Source organism: Nomascus leucogenys, chromosome 15, assembly GCF_006542625.1.
Source record: "Nomascus leucogenys isolate Asia chromosome 15, Asia_NLE_v1, whole genome shotgun sequence".
NCBI lineage: Eukaryota > Metazoa > Chordata > Mammalia > Primates > Hylobatidae > Nomascus > Nomascus leucogenys.
Window position 1 is genome coordinate 24636376 of NC_044395.1, and position 24011 is coordinate 24660386.

The 24011-nt window shown below is 36.7% G+C and overlaps 1 protein-coding gene across 6 annotated transcripts in view; it reads left to right on the forward strand.

Moving 5' to 3' along the window:
- Positions 1–24011, forward strand: part of RDX (radixin) — a 103989-nt gene that overhangs the window by 36862 nt on the left and 43116 nt on the right. For all 6 annotated transcript variants that reach the window (XM_030828626.1, XM_030828627.1, XM_030828624.1 and 3 more), the window contains 7 exons: positions 1351–1434; positions 1627–1773; positions 4146–4242; positions 5431–5594; positions 11694–11824; positions 21536–21696; positions 22935–23027. In XM_030828626.1, the coding sequence (XP_030684486.1) occupies positions 1351–1434; positions 1627–1773; positions 4146–4242; positions 5431–5594; positions 11694–11824; positions 21536–21696; positions 22935–23027 (877 nt within the window). The remainder of the gene's footprint in view (positions 1–1350; positions 1435–1626; positions 1774–4145; positions 4243–5430; positions 5595–11693; positions 11825–21535; positions 21697–22934; positions 23028–24011) is intronic.

Genomic DNA, 24011 nt, shown 5'->3' on the forward strand with positions numbered 1-24011 from the left:
CCAGCACTTTAGGAGTCCGAGGCAGGTGGATCACTTGAGGTCAGGAGTTCCAGACCAACCTGGCCAACATGGCGAAACCCCGTCTCTACTAAAAATACCAAAAAAACACACAAAAAAGAAAAATTAGCCAGGCATTATGGCGCACACCTGTAATCCCAGCTAAGCGGGAGGCCGAGAGCATCGTGGCACACACCTATAATCCCAGCTACTTGGGAGGTTGAGACAGGAGAATCACCTGAACCCAGGAAGCAGAGGTTGCAGTGAGCCAAGATTGTGCCACTGCACTCCAGCCTGGGCAACAGAGCGAGATGCCATCTAAAAAAAAAAAAAAAAAAAAAAGTGTATTTGCTCACACTTGAATTAAGAACACTGGAAGGATAAAAAAAACAAGTTATTTGGGGAGTATTGGACTGGAGTATGACTTTTCACTCTACTTTTTTTTTTTTTTTTTTTTTTTTTTTTTTTGAGACGGAGTCTTGCTCTGTCGCCCAGGCTGGAGTGCAGTGGCGCAATCTCGGCTCACTGCAAGCTCCGCCTCCCGGGTTCACGCCATTCTCCTGCCTCAGCCTCTCCTAGTAGCTGGGACTACAGGCACCCGCCACCATGCCCGGCTAATTTTTTTTTTGTATTTTTAGTAGAGACGGGATTTCACCGTGGTCTCGATCTCCTGACCTCGTGATCCGCCCGCCTCGGCCCCCCAAAGTGCTGGGATTACAAGCGTGAGCCACCGCGCCCGGCCTTCACTCTACTTTTTAATTGAAAGTATTACTTACATAAAACAACAAAATTAGTAGCAAAAAAGTAAATACATAAAGGAAGAATTAGGGCCCAAGAATTCTGGTTTTCAGTCTGGTCTTTACTTTTCCTATTAACAATGAGCCACTTTTTTATCTAATATTTTATTCCTTTGAACTATTTAGGTTCCTATAAGCTATCTTGATAATCACTTTATGGAGCAAGTATTATTTCAAGGAATGTAAGGATCATCCTAGACACTTTTAACTTTGAGATAATTACTGATTATTCTGATGCAATTGTAAAAAATAAGAGAGATCCCTGGTATCCTTCTCCCAGCATTCCCTGATGGTAACATCTTGTGTAACTACAGTACAATATTACAGACAAGATACTGACATTGGTACAATGTAGCCACCTTATTCAGATTGCATCAGTTTTACCTGCACTCATTTCTGTGTGTATGGAATTTAGTTCTATGCAGTTTCATCATGTGTATTAATTTGTCTGACAACTAGCACAGTCAAGTTACTGAAAGGATTCTCTACTTTTAAAGTGTATGCTTTTGAATCATCAAGGCATTATAATTTTTTTTTTTTTTTTTTTGGTCCTCAGTGTATTGGAACAACACAAACTAACAAAAGAACAGTGGGAAGAAAGAATACAGAACTGGCATGAAGAACATAGAGGAATGTTAAGGTATTTGGGTAGCTATTTTCTGTGTTTTCTTTTTTCCTTCAAAGTAGTTTCATGTCGTAACATTTACTATTACATTATTTCCAAAAGGTTATTTGACTTATGTAAAGTACTAATTTTTAATTTCAGGTATTTTGCAACTTTAGTTTGATATGCTCCTACTTAAATATATTACATTTAGTTTTATTTCAACAGGGAGGATTCTATGATGGAATACCTGAAGATTGCACAAGATCTAGAAATGTATGGAGTCAACTATTTTGAAATAAAAAATAAAAAAGGAACTGAATTATGGCTAGGTGTTGATGCTTTGGGTCTGAATATTTATGAGCATGATGACAAGTAAGTAAATTAGTTGCATAGTGAACTAGGCATTGTTCAGTGGTCTAAATGACTTTAATCTTATGTCCTGTTTTTCAAAGTAGTTTCTTGTCTTGATTACCCTTACTATTTTCAAACTAAAAGATTAGTTAATGACACATAGACTTGTAGATATTTTACCTCTATTTTCTTATCACCTTGCAGTTTCAGAGTTTTACTTTTCAGTGTATTTATCAAATGAGATGATTGACTTTTGTTTGAATTGTGCTGCTTTAGCTCTTGTGAGTTATGTCTAGTAACTTAATTAAAATTTGCTCCCTCGATAGGTGAGAAATAATTCTTTAAAATGCTATTATGCTTGACAAATAGATTGAAATTGAACATACATAAGAAATCAGGAGCAATGAGGGAATGGATTTAATAAATATGTCTATTATATCTTAGAGGATTTTTTTGAACATTTATATATAGGAATTGTTTTGAATATGTTTGGACATTAATGCAATAGAATATCCCTGTATTACACATATTGAACACTGTAATTATATCTTGAAATTGACCAAATCTTTTTTATTATACATATATAATTCATCAATATTTTATTATATGTATAATATATGTATATTTACATATACATATATATACTATACAAATACATGGGTAGATACTATATAGAGGTGGTATATTATACACATACACATGCAATATAAAATACATCAGACTCTTTTCAGGATTAATAACTACAATTGTCTTAGACTTTAATTTATTTACCATACCACATAAGCATGCAAGTCTATGCCAGTAATTAATGCCTTTTCCTAAGGCATTATTCTTTATTCTAGGTTGGCGCCAGAATTTTAATTTTTATTACTACAGATACCTAATAAAATATTAATTTCAAAGCATATGTGATTCCAAACAAGAGCATTTTACTATTTTTACCCTAATATCTTCTCATATTTTTATTACAAAGCAAGTTAGAACGTTACATCATTCAGAAAATTTTTGAAAAGCAAAAATGACTTCAAGACTAGTTTTTGTAAACTGAATCTTTTTTTTTTGTTTGTTTTAGAGAATGGGAGCTTGCTATGTTGCCCAGGCTGGTCTCGAACTCCTGGCCTCTAGCAATTCTCACGCCTCTGCCTTCTCCAGTGCTGAGATTACAGGCGCGAGCCGCTGTGCCTGGCTTCTTAATTTTTTTGGTTATTGTTGTTCTGGCACATATTGGAGCAAATTTTTTAAATGTTAAAAAAGTTATTGTATTAGCTTCCAGGCTTACCTCACAAGAGTGTTGTGAGAATTATATGAGGCAATTGCTTTAGAATTTTTCAAAGTAGCATATAAACGTAACATAGTGTTCTCTAAAATACTGTGTTGCATTCCTGCAGTCTCCGTTTTAAGCATGTTACTTTGACTTATATCAGGGGCCATTAGAGGGCCCTCTAATATGCTTATTGAGTAAAGAATGTTTTATGTAGAAAAGACTCTGCTGTGCTGCAGTACCTACTCTGCTTGAGAACTAAAAGGAATATAAATAGGTAAAAATTCATGCTGTGTTGTCAGAAGCCTGGCTAAAAGATGTCTTCTGGCCAGTATAGGTGTCAAAATAATTTCTCACTCTTAGTTATTAGGACAATAGGACAATAGTGATGCATATGATAGGTAGTTTGAAACAGTAAAATACATGAAAAGGCAGAAACAAAATCACTTATTCCAATATGATTCGCTATATCTTTGTGCGTAGGGTGGTTAAAAAGGAGGCAACTGCTGTGTCTAGTCTCGAGTTTGAATTCCATCTCTATTATTTATCCAAATATTTATGTATGTGTTTAAAATTAAGTTGAGATATAATTCATATACCATAAGATTCTTTCAAAATATACTGAAAATTAAGTATTTTTAGTATATTCATGAATATCCAGACATTTTCAAATTAAACGCAGGAAGGAAGTACTGTTTTTTTATCTGCAGTAACTTGCCCATAATTCACATGAGACGTTATAAAGGCCTTTTTTTTCTTCCCCCTTCTTACACATATTTAAACTGTAGTTGTAGCTTGAATCCAAACAGAATAAAAACTGAACAGCTAGTTCAAACCCCAGGAGGCTTCGTTCTACACTCGGGTCACCAGGTAGTTTTTCTAGGTAATTTTAGGAAAATATACTGCTTTTAAGGTTCATGACACATTTATGAAATCTTTGGACAGTTATTTGTTTTATGTGATTTATCAGTTTTCCCCTTAAAAGATAAGGTCAACTGTAGTTATGAATAAGTTAATACATTTTGAAAATCTGGAACTCTTAAGATTGGTCATTCAGTCAGTTTAGGTCCTAAACAAGAATTTTATTCATTGTTTCCTGCCTTTAATTAAGGAGATGCTCTCATTTTTTAAGGTTAACACCTAAAATTGGTTTTCCCTGGAGTGAAATCAGAAATATTTCATTTAATGACAAAAAATTTGTTATAAAGCCAATCGACAAAAAGGCACCTGTAAGTAATTTCTTTAATATTTTGTGTATTAACTGTTTAATATCTGCTAGTTTCCCATGATATCACTTGAAGAATAACAGTGTTCATTTATTAAATTGCTTCTGAGGACCATTCTCTTTCCATAGGTCAGCTTTCCCAGTGATGAAATAATATATGTTAATAAAAATCCAAAGCTTTAATTTTTTAAAGTAAGATGTAAATATTAGAATTTTATTTTATTTGAGATTCAGTTATAAAAAGATAATATTTATTAGGAGGCTAATGAAAACAATCACGATTCCTAAGAAACAATTTTAAAGTGTTTCTTCATTGGTGGCTAGAATGTAGTAGAGGTAGCCCTATTCTAAATTAACTTCATTTATGCAGTTTTGCTTTATAAACTTTGTATTTTTGTAACTTGAAGCCTTGAACTTAAGAAATCTTTTTATTTAAATAGATTTTTAAAGTTCCTCTAATGTCAAGTATACTCTAGTATCCTAACCCTGTTAGTTACTGAAAAGGTAAAAGTAAGGAGAACAGGCTGGGTGCGATGGTTCAGGACCATAATCCCAGCACTTTGGGAGGCTGGAGAGGAGCAGATCACCTGAGATGAGGAGTTCATGACCAGCCTGGCCGACGTGGTGAAACCTCATCTCTACTGAAAATACAAATATTAGTCAGACGTGGTGGTGCGTGCCTGTAATCCCAGCTACTAGGGAGGCTGAGGCATGAGAATTTCTTGAACCCTGGAGGCAGAGGTTGGAGTGCACTGAGATGGCACCACTGCACTCCAGCCTGGATGACAGCGAGACTCCGTCTCAAAAAAAAAAAAAAAGAACAATTCTAGGTTAAAAAAAACTCTACAGCCATGAACGAAGAACCAATTTTGACATTAATGGCAAATGGTGTATAAGGAACAGGTGCTCATAGTTACTTTGGAGAACAAAAAGGAATAAATGACATTTAATGTATTGCAAGGATAAGAATATTAGCCTCTTTACAAAACTGGTAGGATATGAAAAGGTGAGGAACCAGTTATGTGAAAGTATGTCATGCTCACTGGGAGTTATGAAATTGTATGATTTCTTATTTCTAAACTATATGTAATATGACATTAAAATTCATACCTCACGTTAAAATTTAGTACAGATTGTTATGAGAGACAGTATCCTTCAGGAAGATTTTAAATTCAGAATACTTTATGTTTAGGATTTTGTTTTTTATGCACCTCGTCTGAGAATCAATAAGCGGATTTTGGCCTTATGTATGGGAAACCATGAACTATACATGCGAAGAAGGAAGCCTGATACTATTGAAGTACAACAGATGAAAGCTCAGGCTAGGGAGGAGAAACATCAGAAGCAGTTGGAAAGGTATGGAGTTTATGACCTTTCACTTTTAATTGGTAGGAGTAGGCTATCTAAAATTTAAGACTGCTCAGTTTTTTAAATGTACCTTAAATTTGTATTTATTAATATTTTCATTATATTAAAATTCAAAGACAGTATTATCACTCTATCCTTTAAAACTAGTATGTATAATTTTCAATTTAGAAATCTTTGACAGATGTCTCGAAGAAAATAGCTTTTTGTGACTCATTTCTTGCTTTTCACTGATAGACATTGTTTTAGATATAGTAGTTTGAAACTTTCAAAATTGTTTCGGTTGTGACTTATATTTCTTAATTTTTTCAGGGTAAGAATGTGCTGAATATTTAACTTTGAAACAATGTCAGTGACATTGTAGAACACAACTGAAACGTCACTGTGCCAAGTAGGGTAACATCAGTACTCCCTGCCAAAGACCCTAATCTTTTTAACTCTGTTTCTCTTAGACTTAAAAAAGAAACTGTTAAATATATTAAATTGATAATTTTTTAAATTGAATGATAGTGAATAAAATTTATATCAACCCTGGAATCAGATTACTGGGTCCAGTGACATTAATTCCCAAATCTGGTTTTAGATTAATTTCAACTTTGTGCTTTACTTGAAAAAATTTAGAGGCCAACTAAAGTTAACCTTTATTGAATAAATCTTTATGGAACAACGTGATAGTCTAAGAAATAGAGTAAGTCCTTAAAAAAAAATTGAAGAGCCCTAAATATATATATTTTAAATATTGGATATAAGGTACTTTGTATCTAGAAGGAAGCCATCTGCAAGATACCATTTTGCTGCTATAGTTTTAGATTTTATATTGAATGATTTTTTTTCTTATTCAACAACTGTTCTGTGTAAGAGATTTTATTGATTTTTACCTATTTTGTAATATTAAGTCAAATTATCTTCCTTAGAGAAGTTAACCACATAACAAAAACATTTTTTATATGGGTATGAAGCTTGTCAGTAATTACTAATCCCTTCATTAAAGATACTGAGTTGGTGAGCTGAGCATGGTGGCATGTGCCTGTAGTCTCAGCTACTTGGGAGGCTGAGGCAGGAGGATTGCTTGAGCACAGGAGTTTGAAGACAATCGGGGCAACAGGCAACATGCAACATGGTAAAACCCTTTCTCTTAAAAAAAAAAAAGAGTAATGAGTTGGATTGTTACTTTGATGGGCTCTGTCCTTTTTCATTGTGGTTATGTTCTTTAGCATTACATTGTGGTTCTAATCTTAAATGCTTTTTAAAAATACTCTTTATTGGGCTTTACTTTCTATACAGTACATTCTTATCCACATAGCCTTGCATTTGCCTCTGTCAAAGAGAAGACTTCTTTTAGTTTCTACTTAATTTTTTTAAATCGTCTTAAAGATTTCACTGTCTCTTAAAGGTCTTCTAGCATGAGATAAATGAGGAATTATTTTATATACAGTTCCTGTATCTCATACTCATCACTCTATAGTATGCCTAACTGTTCTGCTCATTCATAATGTTGATATATTATTTACATTCTCAACTTACTATATTTATCTATATGTCCTTTTTTTCATGGCTTATAGAGGAGTACTGTATTGCTTCTAGTACAGGTAGTATGTTTACTTAGTATCATTTGGATTTGCTATATTTTAGTTACTCTAAGGCTTAGATGGAAGTGGAAGACTTAAGTTTCTTTTTTGGCACAATAATCCGTAGTTCTCCTGGATGAATGTTAGAGCTCTTCATTAGTAAGCATTTATTGACTGCTTTATAATCAGTTGGAATTCAGTAACTTTTATTCAGTTTGAATGCCTAGGAGATACATTATTCTAGTCACCTAGGAATTGGCAGTCTTTCAGAAATGGCATGCTGAGTCATTTATTCCCTGCTTTACAGGTCAGAGACAGAGAAATGGCAGCTGTCTGTGTGGAAACAATTTTGATTAGGCCCATTGGCAAAGTAGCCAGCAGACATACCTGGGAGAATGCTCAGAGGTATGCTGCCTGTGCTGCTAGACTCTCTTGGGCAAGAACAGTAGTTGGGAGAGAGTAGCAAAGAGACCTCTTTCCCTACAATACTTTGGTATATTTGGCTATATTTACTCCCTATAATTTTTATAACCTTGGGGTTTTTTGGCAATGAAAATGACCTTATACACTATGAGTGGTTATTCCATGTAGTTTTTGAAGCTCTTAAATTATTGGCACCCAAATCGAATTATGACTCATAATTTTTGCACATTTTTGTATGGCTAAAACTGTTTCCACATGTGAAAACTGAAAGCCCCCAAGTTTACATTTTAGAGTTACATACCCGTGTACCAATTGTAGTTTAGCTGTGGGAGATTCTGCACCAAGGCTGGCTAGTGTCATACAAAGAACACAGGTTTTGGAACTAGATAAATCTGGGCTTGGCTCCTCTTCTAACACTCAACCAAACAGATAATTTTGAGCCTGTGTTTCCTTGCTCTTACTATGAAAATAATATTCTTACCTTTTTGTAAGAAATCACGACAGTGGTATACAGGCATTTAGCAAAGTACCCGGTACTTAATAAACAATAGCCATTATAATAATTCCTAATATTATTATAAACTAAGTTGGATATGTTTTTAATATTCATGGAAGAAAAATGTAATTGGACCCATCTGATCTTTAAAAAGTAAGATATTCTAAAGTAATTTTTTGCATATTAATACAAGGAATAATAGTTTATTAATGTGATTTATGTCCTTGAAATAGAACAACTGCGTTGAAATGAGTGTTTTCAAACCCAAACTCCAAATAAAAATATCTGCATCTATTATTACAGTAATCACAAAAGACTTCATGAGGAAAGTGGGACTGAGGCTTGAAGGTTAGAGAGAGCAAGAGATAAGTTAAGAAGAAGAAGCCAACATAGATGAATATGTAGAGATAAAAATATGTGTGGTGTGCCTATGGGCCAGTGAGGTCCTCTAAAATGAACAGCATTTAGGGGAGCAGCAAGATCTGGTTTCATAAAGGAGACAAGACAGGCCTACAAAAACTAGGTATCACTGAGTGATGTAAAGGGCTGAAGGCATTTGTATTATTTGAATGAAGTGTTGGCTGGAGATGGCTATCGTCAGGGTAGGATTCTTGTAAAATGTGAGATATGAGCCTCAGAGTACAGTAAACTACAACATGTTTTAAATATTATAATCAGGTTAAATATCTGCTGTATACATATTCCGTTTTTCTGTAGGAAGACCATTCTCCACCCCCTCCCAACTTGCATATGGCCAGATTATCTTCATTCTTTTTTTCTGCTTCCATATCTCCTTCACCTCCATCCTTGAAGAACAAATGAAACATCAATAGGGAAAAGCTAAATAAAACCAGCACATCCATCTGCAGAAAGGGCCATATATGCCAGAGCTGGGTCTGAAAGGCTCTTAGTTGGTGGAATATGATGGTAGCCTTCTGGTTGAGATCTGGTTTGCAGTGTAAGTCCTCGAGAATTGTCTTGGGACCTTGGGAAAGGAGGGAGGGAGGTAGTTGGCTTGGGAACTGTGGCAGAACTGGATGTGATTGCATAGAGGCTGGGGAGTGATTGGGTAGTCTAATCAACATCCTAGGGTGGCAGACAACCTGGCATGGAAAAGAATAGCTTTTGGCCTTACTAGCAATTACTCGAAAAGTACTGTGCTTTTGCTTCTTTTGCTTTCACACAAAGCCTGATGTTTTAGCTATCTAAAGAACACAGAAAGGTCAGCAGCCACTGCAGGGGCCACCAGGCCTTTCTTTTGCTCGGAGAGATTGGGAAACACAAACTTTCCCTTAAACTCACATCTTCTAGAAGTGTGGAAGCTTGTATCTCCTTAAATCTCTCTGCCTGTATATGCTTTATAAATTGAAATAGGATAAAGAGAAAGAGGTGAATGTCCTGCAGAGTGAGCCCAAGTACTGGGGTTAGGAATTATTATTGGCTCTTCCTCCTTGCTGTTGTGAAAGTACCTCATAGGCATAGGGAACTCCAGAACAGAGATGGAGCTTCCCTTGCATGAGTGCCCACCAGGCCCTAGTTTTTTTGTTTTTTATTTGACAGGGTCTTGCTCAGTTGCCTGCCAGGCTGGAGCACAGTGGCATGATCATAGCTCACTGCAGCGTTGACCTGGGCACAAGTGATCCTCGCACCTTAGCCTCTTGAGTAACCAGGACTATTGGTACACACCACCATGCCTGGCTAATTTTTTATTCTTGTTTTTAGAAGAGGTGAGGTCTCGCTATGTTGCCCTGGTCTTGGACTCCTAACCTCAGGCAATCTTTCTGCCTTTGCCTCCCAATGTGGTGGGATCTCAGGCATGAGCCACCATGCCCAGCTTCTCTAGATTATTAAATGGTGGGAGGATTCATTAAACCAGCAGCAAGGTGTGGTGACCCTTTATGTTTTGGCTTGGTGCATGCACTAGGAGGTCACCATCAGTGTTTGACCTCTTGCTGACTTGTGACACCTCTACCTGTTTGTCCCAAAGGTAAGGTCTCTTTTCTGTTTTAGGGGCAAATGGGTATCTAGGAGCTGCAGGAATTTTAAAATTTAGGTTTATAAATGAGGGCGAAATCTTTGATAGCAAAACTTTGCTGATAAGTTTATCAGAGACTGCAAGTTGAGAAACTATAGGGTTTTGTGCTTGAAATTCAGAATTGACAGCAGGTGGCAGTGCTCTTTTTGTGGAACATTAAAGCATACTCAGATAAATTTCAGAGATGAAATCATAACTGATTTTTTTAAGTTATTAGTGATTTGAATATTGATTCAACTTAAGTAAACAATATTGTCTGATAATAGAGTTTTTCCATGTGACTTTTATTCCTCTTTATATTTTTGCCCCTAACATAGATTCTGACGCATGGTAGGCTCTTGGTAGATGTTTGGTGAATGAATTTGGCAGTATTTAAAAGAAACACTCTCATCAGGCCCATGGCAGATGCAGCTAAATGATCAAGGCATTTTTTCCCACTGAGCTCTGATGATATTTTTTAAGATCATTAGCCACCTACTATCATTCTAATGGAATTGTGAAAGGAGGTGAAATTGATTTGTCATCTTGTATCTAGGCATAAATGGGTACTACCCAAGAAATTAAACTTGGATTAATTCATTTTTAATGATTGAAAATTGTTGCCCTCCCTGTTTTAAGATACATGCCTTTGTTTGCTCCCTTCAGTCCTTTATTATTTCCCCAGTGGAGGTCTCCGGTTAATCTAAAGAAGACATTTTCTTGGGGCATGGCAACTGTGTGGTTAACTCTTTTGGTGCTGACATTTAATTTGTTGTCAGAGTTCTTCCCGTATGCAAATGGTAAATCTGATTTTTCCCCCATTAAAGTGTGCCTTATAAGCATGTTCTGTACACAGGAATATATATTCAACAGTTATACTTTACTAGCAGTTTTGTAAACTCATCCTTCGAAGATGTTCCTAAATGTCTAAGTTTTTAATATTTTTTAAAAATAGTCTCAGTGGTCTTTATTGTGAACCCACAGTAAGTAATATATTGGAACCTAGCACATGTATGTACATACATGAGCGTATGTATGTCATAGTCCTGTAATTTTAACTACATATGCTATTTTGAACACAAGTGTAATACAGTGAAAACCCTGTTAAAATATTTATGCTGTTGTTTCTTCTTAGTTGATTCAGTTCTTAGGTTTCACATGAATACTATTTCCAATTATTATTATTTTATTTCAATAGTTTTTGGAACATAGGTGGTTTTTGGTTACATGAATGGGTTCTATCATGGTGAATTCTGAGATTTTAGTGCACCTGTCACACGAGCAATGTACGCTATACCCAATATGTAGTCTTTTGTCCCTCACCCCATTCCCAACCATTGCCTCTCAAGTCACCAAAGTTGATTATATTACTCTGTCTTTGCGTCCTCATAGCTTAGCTCCCACTTATAAGTGAGAACATATGGCATTTATATGTTCTGAGTTACTTCACTTAGAATCATGGCCTCCAGCTTCATCCAAGTTGCTGCAAAAGACATTATTGTGTTCCTTTTTATGGCAGAGTAGTATTCCATCACATGAATAATGTTTCTGTTTGTTAATTTGTAACAGCAATTGCAATTCCTTTTAAGGGCACAATTAGAGAATGAAAAGAAGAAAAGAGAAATAGCAGAAAAGGAAAAGGAAAGAATAGAACGTGAAAAGGAAGAGCTAATGGAACGTCTAAAACAAATTGAAGAGCAGACAATTAAAGCCCAGAAAGGTAAAAGTTTCTTTTTGAAAATGGATTAAAAATTTTTATTGCTCTGTTGTCAGATAGTGGTATTTATTTTTTACTACTCTTAAACCTTATTTGTTATACAGGACAATTGTATATTTAATTGCCAAATTAATACTTAGTGGAATCACATCATAAACATGTTTCACTAAGGCACATTCATTTATACAGTGCTGATGTTTCTCTTAAACATGCAGATATTTTTCTTTTTTTAGTTTTTTATTTTAAACATGCAAATTATTTTTCATATGTATTCTTAAATAATTGTAAATGTATATATGGGCTTTATAAACAAAAAACATATATCCAATACATTCTGGCATTTAAACAAAAGTGTGCAGTGCTTTATGGCTGTATGAGTAAGGCATTTAAGTAATTTAAAGTAATTTAAGCTATTCCTACTATATGAACTTTTTTGGAACTCAATTCCTAAAAATATTTTACTTTATTCTACTAGAAAATACACAACACATAGACATGTTATAATGTTTTTTGTTTGTTTTTGGTAATATGTTTGGAAGAACTTACTTCTTAGGCAATATATAACCAAAGTGCTACTGTATATAGAAAGGATACACTAGATTTATAATATGTGGTTTATATTAAGTAACTTTAGGATATACTACTTTCACTCAGCAAATAGTGGAGAAAGCAAGAAAAAAAAAAGTATTGCATGAATAAAATGTTTTTCTCCTCTAAGCAGCAGGCTCTCAGGGGTAACATGAAGTCTACACTCTTTATAAAAGCTCTATTTAATAACCTGCTTTCTTACAATTGGTAAAACAAGCTATTCAGTTCTGTTGGAAATAGCCAACACAGGTTGAATATCCCTTGTTGAAAATGCTTGGAAACAGAAATATTCCGAGTTTGGGATATTTGCATTGTCCTACTGAGCATTTCAAATCTGAAAATCCAAAATTGGAGCTTTTTTTTTTTTTTGAGACACAGTCTTACTCTGTCATCCGTGCTGGAGTACAGTGGCATGATCTCAGCTCAAGCTATTCTCCTGTCTGAGCCTCTCAAGTAGCTGGGATTACAGGCGTACTTCACCAGGCCCAGCTAATTTTTGTGTGTTTAGTAGAGAGAGGGTTTTGCCATGTTGGCCAGACTGGTCTTGACCTCCTGACTTCAAGTGATCCACCTGCCTCGGCCTCCTAAAGTGCTGGGATTACAGGCATGAGCCACCATGCCTGGCCCTGGGCATTTTCTTTGAATGTCATGTTGGTGCTTAAAAAGTTTTGGATTTTGTAGCATTTCAGATTTCATGTTTTTTGGATTAGGGATACTCAGTCTTATTTAAGATATATTTTAATTTCTCACACCAGTCTGCTGTGGTGGAGACGTACTCTTGAGCAATGAGTAGAATAATTGTAAGGGAGAGTAGCTAGAGGGGAAAGCCACAAAGATTGCTATAAATGCTCAAGCTGATTGATCATTTCAATTCCAAGAGGATTAGAAATAATACTTCTAGGAGAATAAAGAGCAATAACCTAGGCTGGGTGCGGTGGCTCATGCCTGTAATCCCAGCACTTTAGGAGGTCGAGGCAGGAGGATTGCTAAAATCCAGGAGTTTAAGGCCAGCCTGGGCAACATAGTGAGATCTTATCTCTCCAAAAAATAAAAGTGAGCTAGGTGTGGTGGCATATGCCTGTCATATTAGCTACTCAGGAGGCTGAGAGGTGGGAGGATCACTCCAGCCTGAGCAACAGAGTGAGAACCTGTCTCAAAAAAAATGAAATATCTATATATAGAGCACCAGACCTGCATTCAGTTACTGTCCCAGCAAATATCAAAGTGAATTCCATCTTCAAGAAGACAAACCACAGAAAAGAGTTGGTATAATGATTTCATTCATTTTGGATACACCTTGTGTGTACTAGGCACCTTTCTAGAAGTATTGAGATTATAGTACTGGACAAAAACAGTTCCTATTCTCCTGGAGTTTACATTTTATTGGGGGAAGACAAAGCAATATATTAAATAATACAATTATTTTACGTAGTTTTAAGTGTTACAAGGAAAGGAAACATGATAATGTGATGAAAGCAGTAGTTGTGGGTAGGAGGGGAGTGTCTAATTTAGATATATATTGTTTACAATTTTAAAAAGCTTTACTTCTGTCATTAACTTAGAATATGACTATAAGCAAGTCATTTTAACATCTTAACTTCCTTAGGATCCTAATTTCTAAAATGGAAATAATCCCTAATTTAGCATTCTAAGATTAAAAAGAAAATTTCTAGTTGGGTTCTTTTGGTGAGACAGATTCTTACTCTGTTGCACAGGCTGGAGTGCAGTGGGTGTGATCAAGGTTTACTGTAGCCTCAAACTCCTGGGCTTAAAGTGATTCTCCTGCATTTGGCCTCCCAAAGTGCTGGGATTATAGGCATGAGCCATTGCACCCAGCCTTATAGTTGTATTTTTTAAAAAACAAAAAATTTGGCCGGACGTGGTGGCTCATGCCTGTAATCCCAGCACTTTGGGAGGCTGAGGTGGGCAGATCACTTGAAGTCAGGAGTTTAAGACCAGCCTGGCCAACACGGTGGAGTGTAAGTCTCTACTAAAATTACAAAATTAGCAGGTTCCTGTAATCCCAGCTACTAGGGAGGCCAAGGCAGGAGAATCACTTGAACCCAGGAGGCGGAGTTGGCAATGAGCCAAGACTGCACTACTGCGCTTCTGCCTGGATGACAGAGCAAGACTGTCTCAAGAAAAAAAAAAAAATTTGAAGTACAGATACAGTAATATACATATTTCTCAAGTATGAGGCTCAATTTTTACAAAGTGAATTTACTCCCATAAGTGCCCTGAACATGATAGAGAAAATTATGTGCCCTCACACAGTCTCCTTTTCTCTTTTTCTTTTAACTTCAAATGTGATTTCTGTCATTCTGACTTATACCATCATATAGAGATTAGTTTTGTTTGTTGTTTTCTAATAGCTTTGTTGAGATATAGCTTATAATTTACATACCATGTAATTACCCATTTGAAGTATACAGTTTAAGGGTTTTTAGTATATTCACAAAGTTGTACAGCTATCATCATAATCAATTTTAGAACATTTTCATTATCCCAAAAAGAAATCCCATACCCATTAGTGGTCACTCCCATTTCTTCTCAGTACCCCTTCTCTCTGCCGTAGACAACCATGAATCTTTCTCTAAAGATTTGTCTGTTCCAGACAATCATATATGAATGGAAATCATGCAAAATTTGGTCTTTTGTGACTGGCTTCTTTTTTTAAATATAATATTTTAAAGGTTCGTTTATATTGTGGCATTTATCAGCACTCCACTCTTTTTTTTTTGAGCCAGAGTCTCACTCTGTTGCCCCAGGTTGGAGTGCAAATGGCATGATTTTGGCTTGCTGCAACCCCCGCTTCCCAGGTTCGGGCAATTCTTCTGTCTCAGCCTCCTGAGTAGCTGGGATTACAGGCATCCACCACCACACCCAGCTAATTTTTATGTTTTTAGTAGAGACGGGGTTTCACCATGTTGGTCAGGCTGGTCTTGAACTCATTTTATGGATATGGTATATTTTATTTATTTGCTTGAAATCTGATGTTTTTTATTGTTTCCACTATTTAACTAAGGTGACTAATGCTGTTATGAACATTTGTTAGGTAGGTTTTTGTTCTTCCTATGTCCTCATTTCTTTTGGGTGTAACCTAAGGAGTGGAATTGCTGGGTCATGTGGTAACTGTATTTAACTTCTTGAAGAACTGCCACATTGGTTTCTAAAGTGACTGTACCATATTACATTCCCACCAGCAAGTTTGATTTCTCCACATTTCACCAGTACTTGTTAATGTTTGTCTTTTGGATTATAGTCATCTTAATGGGTGTGAAGTGGTATTTTATAGTTTTTATTGTGTATCTCTAATACCTGGTGATGTTGAGTGTCTTTCTTTGTGCTTTTTGGACATGCATATTGCATCTATTCTTTTCTTTTTTTTTTTTTCTTGAGACAAGATCTTGCTCTGTCACGCAGGCTGGAGTGCAGTGGCATGATCCCGGTTCACTGCAGCCTCAGTCTCTGAGCTTCAAGCGATTCTCATACCTCAGCCTCCTGAGTAGCTGGGATTACAGATGTGCAGCACCACGCTCGGCTAATTTTTATATTTTCAGTAGAGACAGGGTTATACACTTGTTGGCCAGGCTGGTCTCCAACTCCTGGCCTCAAGTGATCTGCCTGGCCTCCCAAATTGCTGGATTACAGGCCTGAGCCACTGTGCCCAGCCGTGGATCAGTTTTATTCCTGTTACTAGTGATTGAAAGTACATTTGCTCTATGTCCTTACCACTTCTTCCACTAGTTTTTATTGTTAGGGTTTGGTTTTGTTAGCCATTCTGGTGAGTATATAGTGAATATACAGGTTGAGCATCCCTTATCTTAAATACTTGGGGACCAGAGTGTTTTAGATTTCAGGTTTTTGGTTTTTGGTTTTTTTCTTTTTTTTAAATTTTGGAATATTTGCATTATACTTACTGGTTGAGCATCCCTCATTCAAAATTCCAAAATCTGAAATGCTGTCAGTAAGCATTCCCCTTGAGTGTCATGCAAATGCTGCAAAAATTTAGGATTTTGGAGTAATTTGGAGTTCAGATTTTTGGATTAGGATACTCTGTCTGTAGTTTATTTTCTTGATTACCAATGATGATAAATATTTCATGCTTTACAGACCACATGGTCTCTGTCCCAGCTATTCAGCTCTGCTATTGCAGTGTGAAAGCAGCTGTGTAATATAATACCTAAACAAATGAGGGTGGGTATGTTCCAGTAAAACTTAATTTACCAAAACAGAAAACAAAAAAAAAACCATTGGATTGGGTTTGCTCCATGAGCCATAGTTTGCTAACTCCTGTATTAACTCAGTTAATTGGAGAGGAAACAGCAGAAACCATTTATGGGATATATGACTGTTAAAAACCTTCCCTTTTTAGAAGGGACTGGAGTAGACCTGATGTTTTCAGAGTTCATTTTAAACATTTTTTAAAACTTACACTTTTATACAATTCTTAATATATCACAAAATACCTGTTGCCTTATCTGTCATTTATTACAAAAAGCTGATAAAATGAATATTGGGGAATGTTTTAGAATTTAACTTTGTAACCCAGACTTATTTTTCTTTTTTATCTCATAATACAGAAACAATTTTTATTATGAGAGAAAATAAAGCATTGAAGTTTTTGGCTTTTTTTTTTTTTTTTTTTAAATTTTTTGAGACAAAGTCTTGCTCTTGTCCCCTAGGCTGGAGTGCGATTGTGCAGTCTTGGGTCACTGCAACCTCCGCGTCCCGGGTTCAAGCGATTCTCCTGCCTGATTACAGGTGCCTGCCACCACGTCTGGATAATTTGGTATTTTTATTAGAAACGGGGTTTCACCATGTTGGCCAGCCTGATCTTGAACTCCTGACCTCATGTGATCCGCCCGCCTCGGCTTCCCAAAGTGCTGGGATTACAGGCATGAGCCACCGTGCCTGGCCAGTTTTTTGCCTTTTTAAGTAATATAGTTCACTGATGCAAAATATATTGGGAATGTTGTGCAGCCATCACCACTATCCAGCTACATAATTCTTTTCATCTTGTAAAACTAAAACTCTGCACCCATTAAACAATCCCCGTTTCCCCGCTCCCCACAACCCCTGGCAACCACAATTCTACTTTTCGTCTTTGTGATTTTGAGTATTCTACCTGTATAACTGGTATCATACAGTATTTGTCTTTTTGTGACTGGCTTATTTCACTTAACATAATGTCTGCAAGGTTCATCCACGTTGTAGCATATGTCAGAATTTCCTTTAAGGCTGAATGATATTCTGTTTGTATACCACATTTTGCTTATCTGTTGATGGGCACTCAGGTTGCTTTTGTGTTTTAGTTATTGTGAATAATGATGTTATGAACATGGATGTTTAGGTATTGCTTTGAGACCCTACTTTCAATTCTTTAGTGATTTGTTTGCTTGTTTAGATGGAAGATAAAACCATGAGCTTTGTGGGTGTTTTATGTATCAGTCAATCAGATGAAAGGAATTAATCATTAAAGTTTGAGGCTGGGTGCAGTAGCTCACACCTGTAATCCCAGCACTTTGGGAGGCCAAGGCGGGTGGGTCACCTGAGGTCGGGAGTTCGAGACCAGCCTGGCAAACATTGTGAAACCCCGTCTCTACTAAAAATACAAAAATTAGCTGGGCATGGTGACACACGTCTGTAATCCCAGCTACTCTGGAGGCTGAGGCAGGAGAATTGCTTGAACCCGGGAGGCAGAGGTTGCAGTGAGCTAAGATCGTGCCACTGCACTCCAGCCTGGGCAATAGAATGAGGCTCCATCTCAAATAAAAAAAGAGAAAGAAAGAAAAGTTTGATAGGCCAGCTTGATTATCTAAATTTTAGAAGGCAGATTCTAAAATGAGTAATCGTAGAATATCGCTATGGTAACATCTAGTGCTGTATACATTTTGTCTTTATAGCCAAATAGCTACATAGAATTTTTATATTATTTATTTTTTATTGAGGTAAAATATACACATATAATACAGAATGTACACATCTTTACCTTTTTTTTTTTTTTTTTTTTTTTTTTTAGAGACAGTCTCACTCTGTCGCCTAGGCTGGAGTGCAGTGGTGTGATCTCGGCTCATTGCAACCTCCGCCTCCTGGGTTTAAGTGATTCTCCTGCCTCAGCCTCCTGAGTAGCTGGGGTTACAGGCGCTCACCACCACACCCATCTAATTTTTTGTATTTTTAGTAGATACGCGGTTTTGCCATGTTGGCCAGGCTGGTCTCGAACTCCTGACCTGAGGTGATCTGCCCACCTCGGCCTCCCAAAGTGCTAGGAGTACAGGCATGAACCACCGTGCCTGGCCATCTTTACTGTTTTTAAGTATACAGTTCAGTAGTAATAAATACATTTATATTCTTTTTTTCCTCCCCTCAACTCCCCCCACCCACTTCCTGGCCTTTGGTAACCACCAGTTTATTTATCTTTATGAGATTTAGCTCTGACATATGAGTGAGAACATGCAATAGTTGTCTTTCTGTGCTTGGTTTATTTCACTTAACATAGTGGCTTCCAGTTCCATCCATATTGCTGCAGATGACAGGATTTCATTTATTTTTATGGCTGAATAATATTCCATAGTGTATATATACCACATTTTCTTTATCCATTCATTTATTGATGGGCACTTAGGTTGACTTCCTGTTTTGGCCATTGTGAATAGTGCTGCAATAAACATAGGAGTACAGCTATCTCCAATATATTGATTTCCTTTGTTTTGGATATATACACGCAGTAGTGATATTGCTGGATACTATGGTAATTCCGTAGTTTCAGTTTTTTGAGGACTGTCTATATTGTTCTACATAGCGGCCTTACTAATTTGCATTCCCACCAACAGTGTATGAGTGTTCCTTTTCTCTACATCCCCGCCAGCATCTGTTACTGCCTTTTTTTTTTTTTTTTAAACAGAGTCTTCCTCTATCAACCCAGGCAACCTCCACCTCCCTGGTTCAAGTGATTCTTAGCCTCTGCCACCCAAGTAACTGGGATTACATGTGCCACCATGCCCAGCTGATTTTTGTAAATCCCAAAGTCCGGAGATTTACAGGCGTCAGCCACCTTGCCCAGCCTTGCCTGTCTTTTTGATACAAGCCATTTTGACTGGGATGAGATGATAGTTCATTGTGGTTTTGATTTATATTTCTGTGATTATAGTGATTAACATTTTTTTCATATAGCTTTTGGCCATTTGTACGTCTTTTGAGAAATGTCAGTTCAGATGTTTTGCCCGTTTGTAAACGAGATTATTTGGTTTTCTGCTATCGAGTTTGAGCTCTTTATATATTCTGGTTATTCGTCTTTTTTTAGATGGACAGTTTGTAGACACTTTCTTCTGTTCTTTGTTTGTCTCTTCACCTTGTTGGTTGTTTCTTTTGCTGTACAGAGCTTTTTAGCTTGATGTAATACCCGTTATCTCTCTTTGCCTGTGCCTTTGAGGTCTTACACAAAAAATCTTTGCCTAGACCAATGTCCTTGTTTCACTTCTTTGGTTAGATTGATTCCTAGGTGTTTTACTTTTTTTTTTTTTTTTTGGCTATTGTAAATGGAATTGCTTTCTTGGTTTATTTTTCAGATTGTTTACTGTTGGTATATATAAATGGCTACTGATTTTTCTTTTTAATTTTAGTTTTTAAGAAGAGATGGTGTCTCACTCTGTTGACCAGACTGGTCTCAAGCTCCTGGTCTCAGGCAGTCTTCCCACCTTTCCCTGCGAAAGTGTTGGGATTACAGGCGTGAGCCTAACCAAAGCCTAACCAAAGAGTCATTCTTCTACAACCCTCTCAAAACCTTCCAAGTGTTTTTTTTTTTTTTTTTTTTTTTTTTTTTTTTTTTTTTTTTTTTTTTGAGACAGAGTCTTGCTCCGTCGCCCAGGCTGGAGTGTAGTGGTGCAATCCTGGCTCACTGCAGCCTCCGCCTCCTGGGTTCAAGCGATTCTTCTGCCTCAGCCTCCCAAAGTAGCTAGGATTACAGGCGCCCACCACCATGCCTGGCTAATTTTTGTATTTTTAATAGAGACGGGATTTCACCAGGTTGACCAGTCTGGTCTCAAACTCCTGACCTCAAATGGTCCACCCACCTCAGTCTCCCACAGTGCTGGGATTACAGGCATGAGCCACAACACCTGGCCTAAAACCTTCCAAGTCTTAACTGCAGTTACTTAACTAGTTCTGATCAAGACCAACAAAATTAAGAACAGTAAGTAAAAGCTTGTAAGTTACAGTTAGCTTTCAAATTTCATGACATATAGATTTTCTTAGTATACAGTAAGGGAGAATCATTCTTTGTAGGACCTTGTACTGTCTTAGTAGGTGGCATTCTGTTGTCTTCTGTCACAGGGCTTAAATAATTGTCAAAATAATATTTAAAGTTAGTACTGTTAAACTGTCTTAAAAATTTATTTTCCTTTCCTGTTCAACTCATTGGAATAAGAAAAGAGAGCTGATTTAGTGATCTATACACGTAGGATTAAAATTCATGTTATTTATCTCCCAATATTACTTATCTTCATGCTGTAGGAATGAATAGATACCAATAACTCACATTTTTCAATAATTCATATAATTCACATCAAAATTCCTATTTTGGGGTCAGTAAATACTGTTTTCAATCTTAATTTCTTGGATTTACTTATTAGTTTAGATAAGTAAAAGCTTAATGGAAGTTTTAAAATGTATTATAGATTTCTGAAACATGGCAATTTGTTTACTGAGGTCAAAACTTTAGATGGAGAGATTATTTTTTAAAAATAGAATAGTTACGTGCTTGTAGCCTTTTTACATAACTTGAATTGCAAAAGATTTTCATTTCTCTTTAAAAATTATTAGGCTTTTGCCAAGTTGGAAACGAGGTATAGCGCCTGTAGTCCTAGCTACTTGGGAGGCTGAGGCAGGAGGATTGCTTGAGCCCATGAGTTCGAGGCTGCAGTGGGCTATGATCGTGCCACTGCACTCCAGCCTGGGCAACAGAGCGAGACCCTGTCTCAAGAAAACAGAGGTATATATGTATTTACATGTGTGCTAATTTTTAGAAATTGAACAGATTTGATTTCTTGCTACTGTTTTAGCTTCTTTTGATAATGAGAATGGTTGGAATTAATCACTGTTGGGGGGAATACACATATTTCACAGAACTAGAAGAACAGACTCGAAAAGCTCTAGAACTGGATCAAGAACGAAAACGAGCAAAAGAAGAAGCAGAACGGCTTGAAAAGGAGCGTCGAGCTGCTGAAGAGGCGAAGTCTGCCATAGCAAAACAAGCTGCCGACCAGATGAAGAATCAGGAGCAGCTAGTAAGGAACTGTCTTCTTAGAGAAAAAAATTTAAATAAAAGCATAGAGTGAACCTTCTAAAAAGAAAAAACAAAAAACAACCATTTTGTGCTTTCTGGAGAGCAAGCCAAAGATAACATGTAACTTAATAACAAAGTGTGGACAAAAACCTAAAAAATTTATTTCTGCCTAAACAAAAACCTAAAAATACAAAAGAATAAGATATTTTTCTATAGATGATTTGTAAATGGAGTCTACTTCAGCAAAAGGTTCTGATTCACTTTGACGTTGGACAGGTTCCGCAATAAGTCAGTTGGCGTCTTTTGCTTTAGATAAATTAATATGTTATAGTTCCTATGAGATAACTACAGGCCATAATTGGTTGGGTTTTTTTTTTTATTTAGTGGACTTGCAAATAATTAGGTGTAAGCATGTCACTTAAAAGATCCTGGATTTAAATATTCGTTCACACATGTACTTGCTATGTATGTGTCCTTGGGTCTTTCTGAGCCTCAGTTCCCTCCTTTTGAAAAGAGGAATGATGGCCGGGCGCAGTGGCTCACGCCTGTAATCCCAGCATTTTGGGAGGCCGAGGCAGGTGAATCACCTGAGGTCAGGAGTTCAAGACCACCCTGACCAACATGGCGAAACCATGTCTACTAAAAATACAAAATTAGCCAGGCACAGTGGTGCACGCCTGTAATCCCAGCTACTTGGAGGCTGAGGCAGGAGTATTGCTTGAACCTGGCAGGCGGAGGTTGCGGTGAGCTGAGATCATGCCACTGGGCTCCAGTCCGGGCAACAGAGCGAGACTGTCTGAAAAAAAGAAGGAGGAATGATACTACCTGTTAATGATACTACCTCTTAGGATTATTGGGGTATTAGATGATTTGACAAAGTGCCATTTAAAGTATATGGCATTAGATAAATATTTTCTCTTTTGTGGACTTTAACAGATAGTTTATTGATGGAAATTTTTTTAAAAAGCTTTTAAGTTACACATTTTAAGTTCCTGCTACTGAAAGCAGGATTAACTAGTCTGTAGAATAATAGTAATCTTTTAATTTTGTCTCCTTAGCTCAGTACCGAAAGGACTTACTGTAAATAAGCTATTTAAGATCTTAAGAAATACTGTATTTTTTTAAATGGAAGGCTAAGAAAAACATAAACAGCCTAAGCATGTGCATTAAAGCTTTGTTGACTTATAAGATGATTCAAAATATGTTATTTTAATCTTGGAATTATATTGTTTACTTTAGGCAGCAGAACTTGCTGAATTCACTGCCAAGATTGCACTTCTAGAAGAAGCCAAGAAGAAAAAGGAAGAGGAAGCTACTGAGTGGCAACACAAAGTAATCATTTATTCATTTACTAGCTTTTATTGAATAGCTTTTGTACCCAGGATTATGCTGACTTTGTAGAGATAAGTATAAGATACTGTCATAATTTAGAGTAGGAAAGATACTTGTGTTATGTGTATTGTAAATATTTATCTATGGATATAAACCAAGTACTTTGGGAACACAGAAGAGTTGATTAATTTCTGTGGGGACCAGGGAGTTGTCGGGAGACCCATATACGTTTAAGCTGGGTCTTGAATAATGAATTAAATTTTGGGGGTACGAAAGATTGGGATGTAAGATTGGGAATAGTTAGAGACTGAAGAAGTGGTCATTCTAGACAGAGGGACCTGAATGAGTATAGGAAGTATGAATGTATGTAATAGATTTGAGGATAACCAATAAGCAGCCGAGGCTTAGTGTTGTTCAGAAATGTTGGGAGATGTGGCCCTCAAGTTTGATAATAGGGAATTATGAAAGGCTTTAAATAAATGCTCTGCTACAGCAAGGCAGTGGGAGTATCGATTGACTTGGGGCTTAGAGGATTTCAAAACAGGATTGTAACATGATCAGATACGATTTTATAAAAACCATGTAGTGATCACTGTGAAGAAAGGATTGGGATAGTGGATACTTAAGAGATAAAGACCCAAACTGAGGATGTGGAAATGAGAATAAAGAGGAATGGGAAGAGATAAGAGACATTTTATGGTAGACACAAAAAGGCATGGGAACCAGTGATTGGATATGAAGTTGAATTATTATTTTTTTTTTTTAGAGACATGGTCTTACTCTGTGTCCCAGGCTGGAGTGCAGTGGCACAATCATAATTCATTGCAGCCTTGAACTCCTGGGCTCAAGGGATCCTCCCACCTCAGCCTCTGCAGTAGCTGAGACTACAGGCATGCACCATCATTTTTATTTTTGTTGAGAATGGAGGTCTTGCTGTGTAACCCAGGTTGGTCTCGAACTGCTGGCCTCAAGCAGCCCTCCCAT